This window comes from Dreissena polymorpha, chromosome 10 (genome assembly GCF_020536995.1).
Source record: "Dreissena polymorpha isolate Duluth1 chromosome 10, UMN_Dpol_1.0, whole genome shotgun sequence".
NCBI classification, from domain to species: Eukaryota; Metazoa; Mollusca; class Bivalvia; order Myida; family Dreissenidae; genus Dreissena; species Dreissena polymorpha.
In genome coordinates, this window is record NC_068364.1 from 9,447,145 (window position 1) to 9,468,971 (window position 21,827).

A 21,827-nucleotide genomic window follows, 5' to 3' on the forward strand; every position below is an offset into this window, starting at 1 on the left:
GCTTTTGTAAGTAAATTTTAAATTATTTTCATTTAAGTGGCATGAATATAACAAAAAAGTGAGTGTCCATGTTGCATATGAAGTGAAAACTATTGTTGATGTTCATATGACTACATGCACCATGGTTACAGAATGGTGCTTTTAATAAAGTGTTAAGCTAAGAGATTTTTAATTATAAAATAAGCAATAATTTTATTTATGTTTCATGTCATAAAAAACCCACAAATATAATCTTTATTTCACTGATAAAACCATTTAATTGTGTATGTAAAACATTAACTTAAAACTATGTACACAATGTTTTAAAAACCGCCTTGTATTTTGAATTGCAGAAAAATATTTATTATTTATCCAAACATGCATGAAGGTTCATCTTGTTTACTTCCAGCACCATGTCCTGTGGGTACCTACTCCTCCTCTGGTTACATGAACCCGGCATGCATACCATGTCCTCGAAGTTTTTACCAGGACAAAACAGGACAGAAGACATGTACACCATGCAGTGACCAGCAGTCAACAGCAGGAAATGGCTCCACTGCAGTTGAAAACTGCACTGCTATTAAAGGTCAGTGTTTTGTTATTGAGGAATTAATTTGCAAATAACTAAAACATGTATAGTTCGTTTGTTAAAATGAGATGCAAGCTGCATACCTAGGAAACATGCTTTTGCATCTAGTTACCATTAATGTTTTTTCGACTTCAAGTTATAGGAACTTAAATGTGTGGCTATTTATGATACAACTTTATTTGTTTAAATTATGTTGCTACACTTAACTTTTGAACGGAAAAAGCAGAGTATATTAATTTTTATGGACTTCATTTTCCTTTGGTATAAAAATGCACATTCCAAATAGAAACAATTTATATGTAAATATGTTGACAACTAGATGGCATTTAGGAGGCTTTTATTAAATAAGTGTGTGTTTGTATTCCAGCTTAATGACACTGTACACTGTTCTGGTCACGGAACCTGCAACATTGAGAATCACAGACATGTCTGCTACTGTGGTAGGTATATTTAACTTGTGTGGTTGTGGATTTCTTATATAGAGCTTGAAGTTTAAATCCTAGAATGATATGAATAATGTTTTTGTTTGTTTGCCTCTAGGCACAGGCTACTACGGAGACACATGTTCCAGCATGTTCCATATCTGCAATGCTAACCCTTGCACCAATAATGGATCTTGTGTGCAGGGTGCAGGACCTGAGGACTACACCTGCTCATGTCCTGATGGCAAGTATCTGGTTTATGATATACTGAGAAAAGAGATGCATGTTGGGTAAGAATGGCATTGATGATGCGAGGCTTAGATTACAAGGCACGCTCAAATGATTAGTGCTGAGCATGATAAACGTAATCTTTATCAGTTACCTATATCCTATTTAAGGCCATACTGCAGTTTGTCTGCCAGTCCGTCCTTCCGCCTGTCCGTATCTTATGTGTCCTGCGATAACTAAAAAGTATTATATAGGGAATGCCTGTTATTTAAGTTTTATGGTTGCTCCAAATACAGACATAATTTAAAACTGAAGTCTGTATTCTGCTATACCTAAAAGGACTTGAACTAGGTTTATGAAAGGCATTGTGAGGATAAAGGGCAATATGGGGAATGCATTTCAATATTTTTTGCCAAACAAAATGGTAGTTGTTATGCTTATAGAAATAAGTGAAAATTATCATACCTGGTTCCTGCAATAACAAAAAGGACTTTAATTAGGTTGATTAAACTCATTGTGAGGATAGAGGGTCATATGAGGAACGTAATGTTTTTGTCTGACTTGTCTGGTTATAGAGATAATTAGAAAACTAAAACTGAATCTTGATGACCCAAAACCTACTTAAAGGGACGTTTTGGTAAATTGACAAAATTAAAAAAAGTTGTTTTAGATTCGCAAATTTTCGTTTTAGTTATGATATTTGTGAGGAAACAGTAATACTGAACATTTACCATGCTCTAAAATAGCCATTATTTTCATCTTTGTGCGCTTTAAAAACCTGAAAATTATAAAGCGTTGCAACGAGAAATGATTGAATAATTTGGAGAGTTCTGTTGTTTGTTGTTATATTTGTGAAACTACAAGGATTTTATATCAAGTATAAAATACACCTTCAATGTATGAGCACGGATGGCCAAGTGGTCTAGTGGTAGACTTTTATTCCAGGACTCCAGGAGTGATTGGTTCGAGCCCTGTTGAGGGTTACTTTTTGTCACCTACCGTTGAAACCGGAGGGGACTTATGGTTTGCGCTCCGTCTGTTAATCTGTTTGTCAGTCCGTCACACTTTTCTGGATCCTGCTATAACTTTAAAAGTTCTTCTTATTTTTTCATGAAACTTGAAACATGGATAGATGGCAATATGGTGATTATGCACGTCATTTCATTTCGTTACTACGTCAAGAATTCTGGTTGCTATGACACAAATATACATATAAATACAATATAATAATAAAAAATACTGGCAATGGTGGAGTTTCACTGGTAGGGGACCATATTGCTTGGCAATCTCTTGTTTTTATCTTTTTTTAATTGTATACTTGATTTTTTACTGGAGCTTTTTAGATCCAATGTTTACATTTATCAATATAAAGCATTTAACGACAAACTTCAATACATGCCAAAATCTGTGAAAAGGCCCCTTTAAGCTTGATTGATGAAACTAGATTTGTGCATACAGGGTCTTATTGAGAGTAGGATCATATGGGGGAGGATTCATATTTTTTCAGTCTTTTCCCCCCATTTTTTGTTGTAAAGCAAGTTTCTCCATTGTATTCCTGTTGGATTGACATAGAGCACTATAGTTCTTACTTGTACAACATGACCCTGGTAAGACACTGCTCTTTCTGGGAAAAAACTCTAGTTAGCTCACCTGAGCGATAGCTCGGGGTGAGCTATTGTGATCACTCAGCGTCCGGCGTCTGTCCGTATGTCCGTCTGTCTGTAAACAATTTGTAAACATCTTCTACTAAACCATTGAGCCAATTTCAAATAAATTTCATGTGGAGCATCCCTAGGTCATGGGACAAAAGAATTGTTAAAAAAAATTTGATCATATACCCAAGATGGCCGCCATGACCATATATGGTAAAAACCTTAAAAATCTTCTTGTCAGAAACTGCTCATCAGATTTTCAAAAAAAATTCACAGGGATGACCTTTGAAGGCTCCCACTGAAAAAAGTTGTTCAAAGAATTTTGATTCGTCAAAAACATGGCCGCAGGAGCTCGTTGAACTTTGCATGTTTATTCGTTTTTGCCTATTTTGTGAAAACTTTCAAAAAACTTCCACATTTTTTGTCCGATCCTTTCCAAATTTGCACAGTGTCTTTATATCAATGAGGACACGAACCCTACAAAAAATGAGCATTATTGGTCCATGAAGTACAGAATTAACCTCCCCTTGAATTGAGAAAATGGTGGTTTTATGCAATAGAGTCCAAATTTTTCATCCAATTCTTTCCAAACTTGTAAGGATTTAGCATGGTTCAAACAAGGGAAACAACTACGGTTTATGCATGTTCTTTTTATTACAGATTTGCCTCCCTATAATTCATTCAAAATCTCATTTTACAGCAGAGATTCCAAATCTGACCTGTAAATGAGCCCCATATTTACTGCCAGTGCTAGGTAACCTTTTCCCATTTGATCATTCTTAAGTATTGGTCTTGTAATGCTGCTACTGCTTCTGTTACTGCTACTGCTACTACTACTCTACTACTACTCTCTACTACTACTACTACAACTACTACTACTGCTACTACTACTACTTCTACTACTACTACTACTACTACTACTACTTCTACGGACCCCCGATAATGTTGAAGAACTTCAGGTCTACCCTTTTCCATTTGTATGTATGGACCAATGTATATATTTGTATAATGTCATTACTGGAAATAAATATTTAAAGTAAGTACTACTACTACACTACTACTACTACTACTACTACTACTACTACTACTACTACTACTACGACTACTACTACTACTAGTACTACTACTACTAGTACTACTACTACTAGTACTACTACTACTTCCCCACCACCACCACCCCACCACCACCACCACCACCACCACCACCACCACCACCACCACCACCACCACCACCACCACCACCACCACCACCACCACCACCCACGGCTACTATTACTACTTCTACTACTACTGCCACTACTACTACTACTTTTACCACTACTACTACTACTACTACTACTACTACCACCACTACTACTACTACTACGACTACTACTACTACTACTACTTCTCTACTACTATACTACTACTACTACTACTTCTACTACTACTCTACTACTACTACTTCTACACTACTACTACTACTACTACTACTACTACTACTACGACTACTACTACTACAACACTATTACTACTACTACTACTACTACTACTACTACTACTACTACTACTACTACTACTACTACTACACCACCACCACCACCACCACCACCACCACACCCCCACCCCCACCACCCCCCACCACCCCACACCACCATTCACTGTGACAAAAAACGTATTCACACAATGGCTGCTACTACAACTTATAGCCCATATAGTGGGGCATGCATGTTTTACAAACAGCCCTTGTTTCTATGGGATTTTAACCACAACTGTTCATGTTTATCTCCGACACATATTTTTAGGTCACCTGTCATGAAGTGACACGGTGAGCTTATGTGATCGTGTGATGTCCGCGTCCGTTGTGCTTGCCTGGGTGTATCCGTGCGTCCGTCCGTCAACAATTTGTTTGTGTAGACAGTAGAGTCACAGTTTGCATCCAATCTTGATGAAATTTGGTCAAAATGTTTATCTTGATGAAATCCGGTTTGGGATTGTATTTGGGTCATCTGTGGTCAAAAACAAGTCACTAGGTCAAATAATAGAACAACCTTCTGTAGACAATAGAGGTCACAGTTTTCATCCAATCTTTATGAAATTTGGTCAGAATGTTAATCTTGATGAAATCTGGGTTGGGATTTTATTTGGGTCATTCTGGGGTCAAAAAAACTAGGTCACTAGGTCAAATAATAGAAAAACCTTGTGTAGACATTAGAGATCACAGTTTTCATCCAACCTCTATGAAATTTGGTCAGAATTCTTGATGAAATCTGGGTGGGATTGTATTTGGGTCATCTGGGGTAAAAATCTAGGGTCAATAAATAGAAAAACCTTGTGTTGACAATAGAGGTCACAGTTGTTCATCGAATATTTATGAACTGTGGTCAGAATGTTTATCTTGATGAAATCTGGATTGGGATTGTATTTGGGTCATCTAGAGTCAGGAACTAGGTCACTAGGTCAAAATCATAGAAAAACATTGTGTAGACAATAGAGGTCATAGTTTTCATCTGATCTTAATGAGTCAGGTGAGCGATTCAGGGCCATCATGGCCCTCTTGTTTTATGATTTCGTGTTTGTTAATCTTGTAAATGGTCTTTTATGTGTCTTGAATGATCTCTGCACTATTATTTCTATTTATGTACATTTTATTATGCTCCCCTAATTTTTTTGGGTGGAGCATATAGTCCTCCGCTTCGTCTGTGTGTCCGTCCGTGCACATTTTTGTCCGGGCTATTTCTCAGCAACTAATGACCGGAATTCAATTAAACTTTATGGGAAGCTTCACAACTAAGAGATGTGAATATTATCAGCCGGTTCTGGTCGGATGATTTTCACAGAGTCATGGCCCTTTGAAAATGTTCTATAAAAAAATTCTTGTCCCCCCAACTACTGTGCCCTCAAGACGTTTCCTTTTATCTGAATATATAGTGTGACATTGTGACAAAAAAAAACTTTGGGGAGCATCACCCGTCTCCGACGGTTTCTTGTTAAAGTTAAACGCCATCAGTTGATGTCACATTGAAAAACATAGTGTTGTTAACAAAAACACAATAGAATAAACATGCCCTCCATTTAGTAAGAGGAATAAACTCTAAATTAATGGGTTTAGTAATTGGATGATTTGCATAATTACTTATAAATGTTTAATTAAGCTGAACATGTTCTGTTGCAGATATCTTACTATAGCATCACAAACAAACTAGATCTAAGATCCCTTTGTGACGTGAAACAATTTAGTTTGAGTGCAATGTACTTCTTACACACCAACATTGACATGTATAATATTTATTACTTGGAAGCAAATTCACTTATAGTTACAATATATTTTATTTTGCATTTTATTCTGCTGCAGTTTACGATGTATGCGACATGGAGCTGGTATCAACGGCCAAATTGGAGATCCCAACACTCCTGCTTTGAAGCTAATTGCAGTTGACAGTGTGGACAAGTGCAAAGCAACTATGTCTTGATAACAAGCTGTGCAAGGAGCTTCCTATGCACCGACACTTACTGGTTTACAGAGGTTCTGCTATCTGTATGACAGGACTGTGACATTGATTACTGAACCAGCTACTGGGAGTGCTCACTTCAAGAAGTCTTGCAAAACAGGTTATTGTGAAAAAAACCTCTCTGCATTGCATTTGTATTTGATGCTGTAAACAAAAGCCTTGCGCTATTGGAATGATTTATTTATTCACTTATGGTAGCTATATTGATTGTTGAATAGCACTTTTTGACAAATCATGCCACTTTGGTCAAATAATATCCACGACCTTTGGGTCACATTTTTTATATACACTTTATTATGATAATTAAAATGAGATACCCAGAAGTTATGTATTTGGCACATTACTTAATTTTGTTAGATTATTACTTTTGGTCAAAATAAAAGGAATATTGCAAAGATGATGACAATCTTGGGCCATCTAAACTATATCAAGATTAGAAGAACTATGCATTTTTCCTTTGACATTATAGTATAGACATGATGGCAGCTCTATTGTGATGTTTGAATATCAATTACGTTTGTTAATGTAAGTGCTATATTTTAGGCTTCAAATGGCACAAACTGCGAGGTGGACAATGTGAACAACTGTGCCACTGCGGGATGTCAGAACAACGCTGCATGTATGGATATGGTGGGCTCCTTCAAGTGCTTCTGTCCCTCACCAAGCATCACAGGCACACTGTGAGTGGTTTGTATGTTAACTTGAGCAGCTCCTTGGTATGCTTGGTATGCATTACTTCCAGGATGTTGGCCAGTTTTTATGTCCTGTACCACTTTAGTGGGGAACATATTTTATCCCACTTTACAGCGAAAATCGGTTGATTAAAGCCCCGTTTATTAAATTTCATCTATAATCAACGGCAAGGCTATAATCAATGGCACGAAATGACGTCATCAACTGCCGAACCAGGACTACTTTTTCCCACGCAACCTCGTCACCTGTATTTGCCAAGTGCATCAATAATAAAAACAATCTCAAATGTTTGTCAATCTTAATGACCTTAAAACAAAGGAAAGTAGCAAAAAACGTGTTTTTTGTCATTTATTGTCATTAAAACCTAGTATTAGGTAAATTTAACACTATGCAAATAGGTTTTGTTCTTGTTGCTCCCCTTTGACAGAAGTCAGTTCGAGTTGCTCCCCTTTGACCGTAGAAACAATAGTCTGGACCAAGAAATCATGTGTTAATTTACAAGCTGTACTCGGATATGCGTCCATCTGATTTTTCTTCAAAAGCATCTTTTCTACCTGGCAATACGCACAAATGACACTGCATCCCCGGTGATTCTTGCGTCAACAATTGGGTGTCAACAAGTTAGGTCAGATGCTGAAGGCCATGGCAAAAGAACGCCGGCTTTCTCAAGCACAAGAGAATAACAAACCACGTCAGTTCGCAAATTTCTGGTCCAAAACTTCGAAATGCAAACATTCCACCCACTGAAACCATGGCCATAACAGGGCACAAAAAATGTCCAGTCCATAACCAATTACTCCAACATATCTGTTGAACAGCAGCAAAAGTGTTTATTCTTGCTCAGTCCAGTAAATGTAACAATCCAACAGATTCCTTTTGTTCACCTTCACGCACCGAAACTATGGCCGAAATACAGCTTAGACAACCACTGTCTACCGTCGAACAAGTTGATCTTGATGTTCGCCCCACCCAGTCACTTCACCAGCAAATGTCTTTCTCTAGTTCGAACAACTTTGCCTCACAATTCTTTGGTTTCACTTTCAACATTCAAAATGTAATGTATATAATTAGCTTAAATCCAAGTAATCTTGTTATTTCGTCACAAAATAACTACATATTATAACAAAGAAGCAAATATTGTGCACCCTCGTGATCGACTCGATAGTTTGATTTCGAAAGTGAATTGGTGTGTGGTGTTAGGCTACGTTGTAAACAAATGTAGTTCCTTGTATATAACAACTTACTGTCATATTGATATCATAAAACTTAAAGATTTGCAATTCAATATGATTAAAATTGATATTTAATAACGCTCAAACACTTTGTTGCAGAACGATATTCTGATTTAAAAAAAAAAGATTATTTGATCAGCGGTTATTTTGGAACGCGGAGTAATACACTGACCTGGTTACACTACAGTCATTATCAAAGTACGACAAACACTCGTGAAAACTTATTTTGTTTAAATAAAAAGTTTACTTAATAAAAAGTGGGATAAATAGAATAATAGGTCAGTGTTGATTATAGATCAGGTTTATCATGCTTGGCATGAAAACGAAAAAGCACTCGCCAAGGCTCGTGCTTTTTGTTTTCTAAGCCTCGCATGATAAACCTGATCTATAATCAACACTAACCTATTATTCTCTATGTTTTTGCCCTGTCTGTTGGTTGGTTTGGTTGGTTTGTGTGTTTGTTTGCTCCAACTTTAACATTTTGCCATAACTTTTGCAATATTGAAGATAGCAACTTCATATTTGGCATGCATGTGTATCTCATGGAGCTGCACATTTTGAGTGGTGAAAGGTCAAGGTCATCCTTCAAGGTCAAAGGTCAAATATATAGCTTCAAAGCGGCGCAGAAGGGGACATAGTGTTTCTGACAAAGGCATATCTTGTTGTATAAGGCTAACCGGTATATAGTGAAATCTTGCTTACACTCAAGGACCCAGTTGTTCGAACACTAGGTTATTTAAAAACCCCTGGGTTAGCGCTAACCGCGGGATAAAGTTATCCAAGCTGGGTAACTAACCAGGCTGGATAAATGCCGTTGCTGGAAATATTTACCCATGTTGGGTAAATTTATCCACTGGTTAACCTTTACACATATCCCATAATGTAAAAGCAATATGGCTGACATGTCGTCAAGCTATAAATAGGACAGCATATTCTGGGAAAAAGATTTAATACCATTATACAATCGTAAATTTTAAATCAGTTATATTCAACCCATTAAATGTTTATAGATCATTGAAACAAGTATGTATTTTATGTATTGTATTTGACATTTTCGTGATTCTGTAAATAAATTGCGAATGAAAACGTGTATAATTAACCTTTATATGCGATCATGAGTTTAAAGAAAGTGAATTATTTTGAACCTACCATTTGTAAACGTCATAGCAAGCATGGTATATAACCATGGAATGCTTTATAGTAGTCGCGATATTTCCGCCATTTAACTTACAATTCTTAAACATTTTCATTTGAACCGATATCGATTCCGCATTTCATCGTCATATAACACAACATTCAAAGAATTTTTGCGATTCTTACGTGGATTACGATACAAATAAAATTCGGCTACTAGTATTTGTTTGTTTACATGGATAAATTTTAACCAACCTTTAGACCAGGGTTAAATTTATCCAGACAAAACGCTGGCTAAATTTAACCAACATGATGCAACAACACTTAACCAAAAAATTAACCCTTGGTTAAATTCATCCGGCATTTATCCCAGTGTTAAATTTACCCAGGTTTCGAACAGCTGGGTCCAGAAGTCAACTTTTTAGTCCAACATTCATGAAACTTGGTCGGAATATTGTACACATGATATTTCAGCTGATTTCAAAACTGGGAAGTGAGTCAAAAAGTAGGTCACTAGGTGAAATTAATGGAAAACCTTGTAAACACTCTAGAGTCATATTTAAAGTCAAATCTTCATAAAACTTGATGAGACATTTGACAAGTGTCGAGATTTTCCTGAGAAAAACCAGTTCTTAGGGAGAGATCTAAAAGGGGCTCCCACAGTGGAAATCAAACCATTGACCTTCCAGGTGGAAACCAAATCCATCATGCTACAGTGACCTCTTATTAAAAAAAGGTCAAAAATATACATTGAAATTAAACATTTATTTATAAAGCACTTTTATTCTTCTAAACTTCAACTTCTCAGATTTGTTTTGTTTTTGGCTCAGTGGACCTTTTGTTTAAGAATAGGTAAATTCAATCATTCAACATGTTAAACATTAATATGATATATAAAAATATAATGCTTATACTAATGAACCATTTTCATAATGCACCTGCTAGCGTTATGCGACAGCATGATGTCTGTTAGGTAATGATAAAGTCATAATTGAGCAAACAAAATTACTCTCAATCAAATTCACGCTTTGTATTTATTCATTGTAGAAAAGCATAAAATAAAAAGAAAATATGTTGATTTTAGTGAAAGATTGTTCAAGCACTTGATTTGTAGACATATACATAAGTATTTTAACTCATGGCTCCATCAGTTGTGAAATTATGTTCACGACCACGCATGATATGGTAATTCGATATTCCACTGAAATCATGAATTAACTCCATATCTATGTTTAATTAAGAATTAATATATATATATATATATATATTCATTTGTGATCAAAGTATGCTATAGTATGCATTTACAACTTAGAAGTGATTGTTGTCCCCTACCGGTTTCACCGGAGGGGACTTATGGTTTGTGCTACATCTGTCTGTCCATCTGTCCGTCCGTCCATCACACTTTTTAGATCCTGCAATAACTTTAAAAGTTTTAAATATTTTTTCATGAAACTTGCAACATGGATAGATGGCAATATGGACATATTACACGTCATTTCAATTCGTTCCTATGTCAAAAATTGTGGTTGCTATGGCGACCAAAAAACAAAATAAAAAAAATCTGAAAATGGAATTTCAGACAATGGTGGAGCCGGTAGGGGACCATATTGCTTGACAATAGCCTTGTTATATGCAACATACTTTTTTTAACGTTTATTTATTTAACGTTTTAAATATATGAAATTACCATGGAAATAAGTTCTTAATAAATCTGTTTGTTTAAGAGCCTTAAATATGTGCCTTAGCTGTTTTTAAGTTTATGATATTCAGTTGTGAACGACAAGGTACTTTTTCTGTATAATAATTGATGTCATTTTATACTCATATAAATACATCATATTTTGTTTCAATACCTGTAGATGTAACATCACTTCTGCCCCATGTGATAGTTCCCCATGCAGGCGTGGTACCTGCACATCACACGGTATTGCCAGATATCAGTGCACGTGTCCAGATGGATACACAGGGCTACAGTGTGAAACTAACATCAGTAAGTATACTCAGAGGTTATTTTTATGGTAAAGAGTTTTAAAACTGATTTTGTTTAAGTTTTAATGTCCATAAATTCTGTCAGCTTAATTTATGCTTAATTCTTGTATCAATGTACACTGTGTTCATTATATAAATGCTTAGTGAAATATTGCTCAAATGATCTTTATACAACATTAGGAATTGCTTGTTGCCAAAAAAGTTAATCTTCAAATATTTTCATCTAGAATTTACCTTTTTACTCCAATCTTCACAAAACAAGGTGAGAACATGTGTCCTAAAGTTATCTTAGCCAATTTTGAAACTGGGTGTTGTTAGTTAAAGAAGAGAAATGGGTCAAATTTAAAGAAAAGCTTGTTTACACTCTAAAAGTCACATTTTTAGTCCAATCTTCTGAAACTTGGTCAGAATATTTGTTCTCATGATAGTGGGCTGAGGTTGAAAAATGGATCTGGTCCATTGAAAAACATCGCCACCCAGAGGGGGTGAGGGGTGGGGCAGGCAGTTTCCCTAATATGCCTATATTAAAACCTAGTAAATTCTTAGTCCCTTTTTTTCTTCAGCTTAATAAAATTTGCTCAATATATATGCTCTAATCGAGTTCCAACATAGTGATTATGATTATGATGGATTTAGAAACATTAACAACAACCTAGATTTCTTATGATATGGAGTTACTCAAATTAAATATTTCCATTTCTTCTGATTATTATTGTATTTGAGCAGAAAATAACATAGTTTGGTGTGAATCTTATTTGACCTTTCATCCTATATGCATGGTGTGTCAGGAGCTGATATTGGAATGTCTCTATTTGATCAATAAATGATTCACAAGTGACCTATTGAACTTTGTATAGACACCCTCTTTGGCTGGAGAGACAACATTAATTAAACAAGGTTTTAAATGTTTCTATGTATGTTCTGAGTAGGAAATACGCCTAATTATCAATTGAGCGCCAAGACATTAAATATATATGTTTCATAAAGTAGATTTTGTTATTGTTAACTCCACCTTTTCAGAATACTTTAGCTCTTGCAATGCAATTATGAATTTGTATATGTCATTGAGTGATATCTTTATATCATATATGTGTTTTTATTTTAGAGGATTGTCTCACTGCTGAATGCCTACATGGAGGAACCTGTCATGACCAGGTGAACGGTTATTTTTGCAACTGTACGACTGGGTTTACTGGTAGGAACTGTGAAATCGTTGGGAATTTCTGTCAGCCCGGAGACTGCGATGTCAACAATGTGTGTTATAGTAGTCTCGATAAGAAGGACGGACTGTGTGCTTGTGATCCAGATTTCTTTGATCCAGGTAATATAAGACACTAGCTTAACATAGTTATGGTTGTAGATCTAGAGAATACTAGGTTAGTTTTGAAGATTTATTGACAAGCAAATAAACTTTAGTCAGCACTGACCTGGTATTTTATCAATCCTATCATTGGCCATTGTTTTTTCTGAACTTAAAAAAAACCATAAAAGAAAATGGAAAGAGAACACCAAAAGTGTCAAATGGGGTCATACAATTAAACACAATGACGTTATGATGCTATATGTGTTTGCTGTTGTGTAGATATAGAGTTACGTTTATTCAACAGGGTGTTATTTCTTCAATTATTCATGGTGGATTATGGGATGAAGTATATATAATGAGATTATCCAGGATTAAGAATGAACAAAATTCTGTGGCAAACCTACACATACTTTCATGTTGTTCTGCTCTGTTGGTTTTCATGGAATTAATGGCCCTTGATTAATTATTCATTTTCATTAGCCTATATACTGACAAAGTGCATCATCTGTTAGCATTCATCAGTTCTATTGATAGTCTCGTTGAAATAATAAATCACAAATGGTCACTCTGTGGAGAAGCTGTGTGACGTTCAAGTGATATGTCAATCAGTCATTAGGGTCAAGTGTCATAACAAAGGTCCAAACTCATATAAGTGCATGGATCAGAAACGTAATTGAAAACATTAATGACGACAGGCTGGAAAGGTTACATGCAGGAATCTAGTTATAAGTTATGATTAAATTTATGTGTAACAAATGTATATGTTGTCTTCCAGTTTATATCTGCACTTTCACATCGATTCCCAACACTCAAATTGTTGGTGTCACTCAATACAAGCCACCAAAACAAGTCACATCTTTACCACAATGTGAAAGCCTCTGCCAGGATGATGCAACCTGTCTCTACGCTGAATTAAGTGGAGATATGTATTGTTCATTCTATAACATCAACGGTTCTCTTCAGAATACTACAAACTACACAGTTCTGAAAAAAGATTGCCCAACTTCAGGTTACTCTTTTAATGTATCTTTACAAGTTGAATAATTTTTAGCTCACCTGAGCGATAGCTCGGGATGAGCTATTGTGATCACTCAGCGTCCGGCGTCCGTCCGTCCGTCTGTCTGTAAACAATTTGTAAACATCTTCTTCTACTAAACCATTGAGCCAATTTCAACTAAATTTCACGTGGAGCATCCCTAGGTCATGGGACAAAAGAATTTGATCACATAACCAAGATGGCCGCCATGACCGTATATGGTAAAAACCTTAAAAAATCTTCTTGTCAGAAATTGCTCATCAGATTTTCAAAAAAATTTCACAGGGATGACCTTTGAAGGCTCCCCTGAAAAAGTTGTTCAAAGAAATTTGATTCGTCAAAAAACATGGCCGCAGGAGCTCGTTGAACTTTGCATGTTTATTCGTTTTTGCCTATTTTGTAAAAACTTTCAAAAATCTTCCACATTTTTTGTCCGATCCTTTCCAAATTTGCACAGTGTCTTTATATCAATGAGGACACGAACCCTACAAAAAATGAGCATTATTGGTCCATGAAGTACAGAATTACCTCCCCTTGAATTGAGAAAATGGTGTTTATGCAATAAAGTCCAAATTTTTCATCCAATTCTTTCCAAACTTGTTTATATATCAGATTAAAGAGAATAAAATTTTCTTTATTATGGTTTTTCTTTCATGAAAATCCTTAAAGGATAAGTGTTATTAATCGTTGCTTAATTAATGAACAATGCGAATTATCGGTATTGATTTTTTTCCTGACATGCCGTCCCAGATATTAACTGCTTTCAGCTGTAGACTGTGCATCAATACATCGCCGTGTTAATGACCTGAAAAATTCATACGCAGTCGGCATTAACACCGGTCATCGAGACACATTACTGATGTGAAAACAAATCGTACATCGTAGAGGATTAAATAAACAATTACATCTGATTAAAGATTAAAGATTGCTGCCGATTTAAATCAATTTGAGTACTTTTTGATATTTGATGCCGAATGGGAAGCTGTGTTTAGACTTAAGTTGAGAAAAATGGCAACGAGATACTTGCCTGTTGGTAGCTAAAGAAACTTCAGCGTACAGTTTATAATGGGTGGCCATTCTCAGCTGTAGTCTGCGGGCGGGTAGTGAACTGGTTGAGAAAAGTGGAAGCTTGTGGAAAAGCGGTTTGAGAAGTTTGTAAGAAAACCCTGAATTATCAGTCTTGTGGGAAGAAGGCATTGCGTCTCCACGCAGAGGGCCCTTATCACATAAAGAATATAAGAACCATCAAGACCAACCAAGTAGGGTTTTTATTTTTTTAAACTAACACCCCGAATTTGGTCGTATTTTCTGTTGCTAAAGTTTACTGTTTAGGTTGTTTTGCATCAAAAATCAGCAAGATAGATCTAGCAAATTTGCCAATTTTTTTTTATTAATAACGTATGATTCATTGATTGTGAGCTTTTAAAACATTTTGACCTTTGAATAAAGCATAAATCAGGAAAAGAATTTTAACAGTAATTGAAAATCCGATCAAATACGCCATTTTTGCTGACTGGGACAGGTCTTTTTTAGTTAAATAAAATGTTTTATTGTCCCCAACATATGAGCCCAGCAGCAAGAAATGTTGTTTTTTTTACTTTTTGTAAAACAAATATGGGCAACCTACCGTAATCCAAATTCGCCAACACCTTAATTCGACGATGTTCTATTTTTATCGATTAAATGGATGATTATTGTCTTGGAATCATTTCAAAGTAATACAGCCGAGTTTAAAATTATTATTTTGTGCTATTAAACATTCATTATTTCTTAAATTATTTGCTAAATATTGCTTCATGTAACCGTTACATCATCAAATTTGGGTCACACCAGGATACAATTATTTAGCATTCAAACAACGATTGGGATAAAAACTAGGGGAACCCATGCTGAAATTTTCAATTTTAACTGTTTAGCAGAAGCCACCATACCCAATTTTCTTAAGTGTATGTGGAGGCTTCTGGCAGCATGGTTCTGTGAATATAAATGGTGACATTTGATTCTGCATTAATTAAACATGTATTATTGACTTATTTAAAGTATGTGTGAAAAATACAATTTGTAACCACTGTTACAGGTTTTATCTGGTTCTTCAAAAGCAACACCTGCAGTCGAGTCCATGCCAGACAGAGGGTGCATGTGAATGAATTGCCTTTTTACTAAGTTTTGTGTGTTCCTTATCAAATACATGAAGATTTTTAAATATATGTGTATGTTGTTTTTTTAAGAAAATAGAATCACCAGAACAGGTACAGGCACCCTTTAAATGTGTCGAATTCAGGAGCTTCTGGGGGCCTCTGGCCCCCTTGTCCCCTGGACCCACCAAGGGCCCTGCGGCCCCCTGGCCCCCAGCTTTAAGTTCAGGATTTTCAAAATATCCAACTTTGACCCCTGCAAATGCTTTGCTAAAACTTTGGCTACAGTTTCTAAAATTTGGCTACACAAAATTCCATTTGGCTAAAATGTTGGCCACAGAAATTTTTGGGCAAGAGGAGCCCTGTTTGGATTGTATTTGGGTCATCTGGGGTCAGCAACTAGGCACTAGGTCAAATAATAGAAAAACCTTGTGTAGACTATAGAGGTCACAGTTTTCATCAGATTTTATTGAAATATAGTCAGAATGTTTGTCTTGTTAAAATCTGGATTTGGATTGACTTTGGGTCATCTAGGGTCAAAAACTAGGTCAGATTAAAAAAACAAACTTTTGTAGACAGTAGAGGTCACAGTTTTCATTAAATCTTTATGAAATTTGGCCAGAATATTAATCTTGATGAAATCTGGGTTGGGATTGTATTAGGGTCATCTGGGGTCAAAAACTAGGTCAAATCATAGAAAAACTTTGTGAAGACAATAGTGGACATAGTTTTCATATGATCTTAATGAAATATGGTCAGAATGTTTATCTTGATAATATCTGATTTTGGATCGTATATGGGTCATCTGGGGTCAAAAATTAGGTCACCGGGCAAATTCTAGTAAAACCTTGTGTAGATGAAAGAGGTCACAGTTTTCATCACGTCTTAATGAAATTTTGTCAGAATGTATTAATTAATAAAATTTGGCTTGGGATTGTATATGGGTCTAATAAAATTTAAGTTAATGAAGCAAGGTTAGTCAAGTGAGCGATTCAGGGCCATCATGGCCCTCTTGTTGTTGTTGGAACTGTTGATTTTTTTATTCTGATTGTAACTTGTGTTTATTTTCATTGTATAAGTACATTTGTAACTACACATATGTAGTTACACACATTTCAATAATAAATGGTGATTAGGGGATCGTAATGTAATTGTGCATGAATATAGGAAAAGTAACCAATAAGATCATTATGTAGAAAATGATGGGGATAATACAGCACCTTTAATTATACATACAATAGCAATCTAAATATCAACACAGGGGGAAAACACAGGCTTATCATGGGCAACACTTACTGCTTTTATGGCATGTTTTGTTCAAAGGAATTCTCTTCTTTATCGAAGTCCAATTTAAGTGCAAAGTGTTGTCCCTGATTGGCACTGCAGAGGCAAATATGGGACGACACTTTACACACATACTTAAACCCCGGTTTTCCCAGAGCCTGGTCCATATATTTACTGCTAGATTTAAGGAAATGTCTCAACATTAATTATAATATGAACTTGGGCATCAATATTGTGTTTTGTTTTGTTAAAATGTCCTCAGTTATATCCCTAGAATGCCCTCCTTGAAAATAGGCAGCATTTATAAGTTGCACTGTCCTTGCTGATGTGAGCGCATCCTCTTTGGTGTCCTTCCAAACATTCCTGTCTCAGCCATAAATTTGGCATATATTTATGTCACACTGAGAGGTCAAATTAAAAATTTGGCCATATGTCATATGTTAGCTTTAACATTCATTATGCAGTCATGTTTCACTTAATTGTTTTCAACATAAGTTGAGTTTTGAGACAATATTAAAAGGTACTAGAAGCTTTCTTATACTGGCACATGTTTAGTTACAATCACAAATATTAGTAATAATTAGTAGACATACGCACTGTAATTTGTAAGATGATCATGACACTATTAATACTGAAGTTGAACTTTGACAGTTCAGTTAACCGCTATATGTTTGTGCCATAAAGGAGACGCATACAAGTGCCACAGAAAATCAACTCCCTGTAATAACAGTCCTTGTAAGAACGGAGCCAAATGTTTCGATGATGGTTTCAATGCCACATGCGCCTGTGCAGCTGGTTTCACTGGGTCCCTGTGTCAACACAACATTAATGACTGTAAGAATGATAGCTGTAAGAATGGAGGAACCTGTGTGGATGGTCTTCAAACAGTCACCTGTACATGTCCTCCTGGATATACAGGTAAACCTTTGTTGTTTTAATCTTTGTATGTGTCAAAAATATGTTTGTTAAATGTATACTTTGTTATTTCACTTGACAAGTCATGAAGTTAACCATTTATATTTACACTTCACTGATCAGGGTAAATTAGATATAGAACAAATGGGTCATATCTCATTTGAAAACTTTAAAAGGGACCTTTTCACATTTTGGTGAATTGCAAAATTAATTTTTTTTTTTTCGGATTTGCAAATTTTTGTTGTAGTTATGATATTTGTAAGGACACAGGAATATTGAACATTAAGCATGCTCTAAAATATCCATTATATGCATCGTTTGACGAATTAAAAACCTGCAAATTTTAAAACATTGCAACGCAAAACGGTATACGGACATTTGCCCCTTTTGACATCTGCCCCTTCATTAAATCAGGACTAAACGGACATCTGCCCCTTCACACAAATTCTTAAGGTGGACATCTGCCCATTAACTCAGATTCTCAAGGTGGACATCTGCCCCTTTATTAAATCAGGACTAAACGGACATCTGCCCCTTCACACAAATTCTTAAGGTGGACATCTGCCCCTTCACTCAAATTCTCAAGGTGGACATTTGCCCCTTTACTCAAATTCTCAAGGTGGACATTTGCCCCTTCACTCAAATTCTCAAGGTGGACATTTGCCCCTTCACTCACTTTCTCAAGGTGGACATCTGCCCCTTCACTCAATTTCTCAAGGTGGACATTTGTCCCTTCACTCAAATTCTCAAGGTGGACATCTGCCCCTTCACTCAAATTCTCAAGGTGGACATTTGCCCCTTCACTCAAATTCTCAAGGTGGACATCTGCCCCTTCACTCAAATTCTCAAGGTGGACATCTGCCCCTTCACTCAAATTCTCAAGGTGGACATCTGCCCCTTTATTAAATCAGGACTAAACGGACATCTGCCCCTTCACACAAATTCTTAAGGTGGACATCTGCCCCTTCACTCAAATTCTCAAGGTGGACATCTGCCCCTTCACCCAAATTCTCAAGGTGGACATTTGCCCCTTCACTCAAATTCTCAAGGTGGACATTTGCCCCTTCACTCAAAGTCTCAAGGTGGACATCTGCCCCTTCACTCAAATTCTCAAGGTGGACATCTGCCCCTTCACTCAAATTCTCAAGGTGGACATCTGCCCCTTCACTCAAATTCTCAAGGTGGACATTTGCCCCTTCACTCAATTTCTCAAGGTGGACATCTGCCCCTTCACTCAATTTCTCAAGGTGGACATTTGCCCCTTCACTCAAATTCTCAAGGTGGACATCTGCCCCTTCACTCAGATTCTTAAGGTGGACATCTGCCCCTTCACACAAATTCTCAAGGTGGACATCTGCCCCTTTACTCAAATTCTCAAGGTGGACATCTGCCCCTTTATTAAATCAGGACTAAACGGACATCTGCCCCTTCACACAAATTCTTAAGGTGGACATCTGCCCCTTCACTCAAATTCTCAAGGTGGACATCTGCCCCTTTACTCAAATTCTCAAGGTGGACATCTGCCCCTTTACTCAAATCCTCAAGGTGGACATTTGCCCCTTCACACAAATTCTTAAGGTGGACATCTGCCCCTTGACTCAGATTCTCAAGGTGGACATCTGCCCCTTTATTAAATCAGGACTAAACGGACATCTGCCCCTTCACACAAATTCTTAAGGTGGACATCTGCCCCTTGACTCAGATTCTCAAGGTGGACATCTGCCCCTTTATTAAATCAGGACTAAATGGACATCTGCCCCTTCACACAAATTCTTAAGGTGGACATCTGCCCCTTCACTCAGATTCTCAAGGTGGACATCTGCCCCTTCACTCAATTTCTCAAGGTGGACATTTGCCCCTTCACTCAAATTCTCAAGGTGGACATTTGCCCCTTCACTCAAATTCTCAAGGTGGACATTTGCCCCTTCACTCAAATTCTCAAGGTGGACATCTGCCCCTTAACTCAGATTCTCAAGGTGGACATCTGCCCCTTTACTCAAATTCTCAAGGTGGACATTTGCCCCTTCACTCAAATTCTCAAGGTGGACATCTGCCCCTTAACTCAGATTCTCAAGGTGGACATCTGCCCCTTTACTCAAATTCTCAAGGTGGACATTTGCCCCTTCACTCAAATCCTCAAGGTGGACATCTGCCCCTTCACTCAAATTCTCAAGGTGGACATTTGTCCCTTCACTCAAATTCTCAAGGTGGACATCTGCCCCTTCACTCAAATTCTCAAGGTGGACATTTGCCCCTTCACTCAAATTCTCAAGGTGGACATCTGCCCCTTCACTCAAATTCTCAAGGTGGACATCTGCCCCTTCACTCAAATTCTCAAGGTGGACATCTGCCCCTTCACTCAAATTCTCAAGGTGGACATTTGCCCCTTCACTCCATTTCTCAAGGTGGACATCTGCCCCTTCACTCAAATTCTCAAGGTGGACATTTGTCCCTTCACTCCATTTCTCAAGGTGGACATTTGTCCCTTCACTCCATTTCTCAAGGTTGACATCTGCCCCTTCACTCAAATTCTCAAGGTGGACATTTGTCCCTTCACTCCATTTCTCAAGGTGGACATCTGCCCCTTCACTCAAATTCTCAAGGTGGACATTTGTCCCTTCACTCCATTTCTCAAGGTGGATATTTGCCCCTTTGGGCCAATGTTTTTATTTATCAATATAAAGCATTTAATGACAAACTTCAATACATGCCAAAATCTATGAAAAGGTCCCTTTAAGTAAAGTTACCATTTTAAACTGATTGTGGTAGGTAACCATGTTTTACTGATTGTGTGAGGCAACCATGGTATACTGATTGTATTAGGCAACCATGTTAAGCTGATTGTGCTAGATAACTATTATACTGATTGTGTTAGGTAACCATGTTATACTGATAGTGTGAGGTAACCACGTTATACTGATTGTGTGAGGTAACCATGTTTTACTGATTGTGTTAGGTAACCATTTTATACTGACTATATTAGGTAACCATGTTATACTGATTGTGTTAGGTAACTATGTTATACTGATTGTTCTAGGTAACCATGTTATACTGATAGAGTTTCAAACATAATCATGATATTTTAGGGTCCATATGTGAAACTGATATGAATGAATGTACACAGAGTCAATGCAACACAAGTCGAGGTACATGTGTGGATAAAGTAAATGGCTATGATTGCAATTGTAGTAATGGATACACAGGAAGAAATTGTGAGGTACGATTTGGTGGAATTTTAGGAATTAATTTTCCTACAGTTAAATTAATTATGATCTTTAACAAAAATAATTTGTTTTAGATTTTTGTTATGCCAGTTTTACTTCAAATGCATCTTTTATTTACAAAAAAAGTTTACTGCTTTCTGTACTGCAATACTGTTTATTGATTTGAATTCTGTGTATTGGTTATGTGATAACTGTTACTGTTGGTTGTTTAATTACTGGCTCCCCATTTTCAGTTTGACATTGACGAGTGCCTCTCAAACCCCTGCAAACACATGGGCAAGTGTCAAAATAAAGTAAACGACTATACATGTACATGTCCTGCAGGGTGGACAGGGAAAGACTGCAGTAACGAAATAAACTATTGTGCCAATCGGACTTGTCAGAATGCACTATGCTACAATCTACAAAATACATCTTTCTGCAGGTCTGTGGACGTTAGTTGTATGTAGATGTGCACCTACAACTGTAGTCTGATTTCATAAGAAATTAAATTATTTTAAAAAGCAGAGAATCCTTTAGTC

At 36.6% G+C, this 21,827-nt stretch overlaps 1 protein-coding gene across 1 annotated transcript in view; it reads left to right on the forward strand.

Moving 5' to 3' along the window:
* Positions 1-21,827, forward strand: part of LOC127847979 (uncharacterized) — a gene marked incomplete in the record, with an annotated part of 86,643 nt that overhangs the window by 2,361 nt on the left and 62,455 nt on the right. Inside the window, 7 exon segments of the mRNA XM_052380233.1 lie at positions 6,911-7,041; positions 11,280-11,410; positions 12,515-12,730; positions 13,488-13,721; positions 17,852-18,085; positions 21,169-21,245; positions 21,540-21,730. Coding sequence (XP_052236193.1) covers positions 6,983-7,041; positions 11,280-11,410; positions 12,515-12,730; positions 13,488-13,721; positions 17,852-18,085; positions 21,169-21,245; positions 21,540-21,730 — 1,142 coding nt within the window.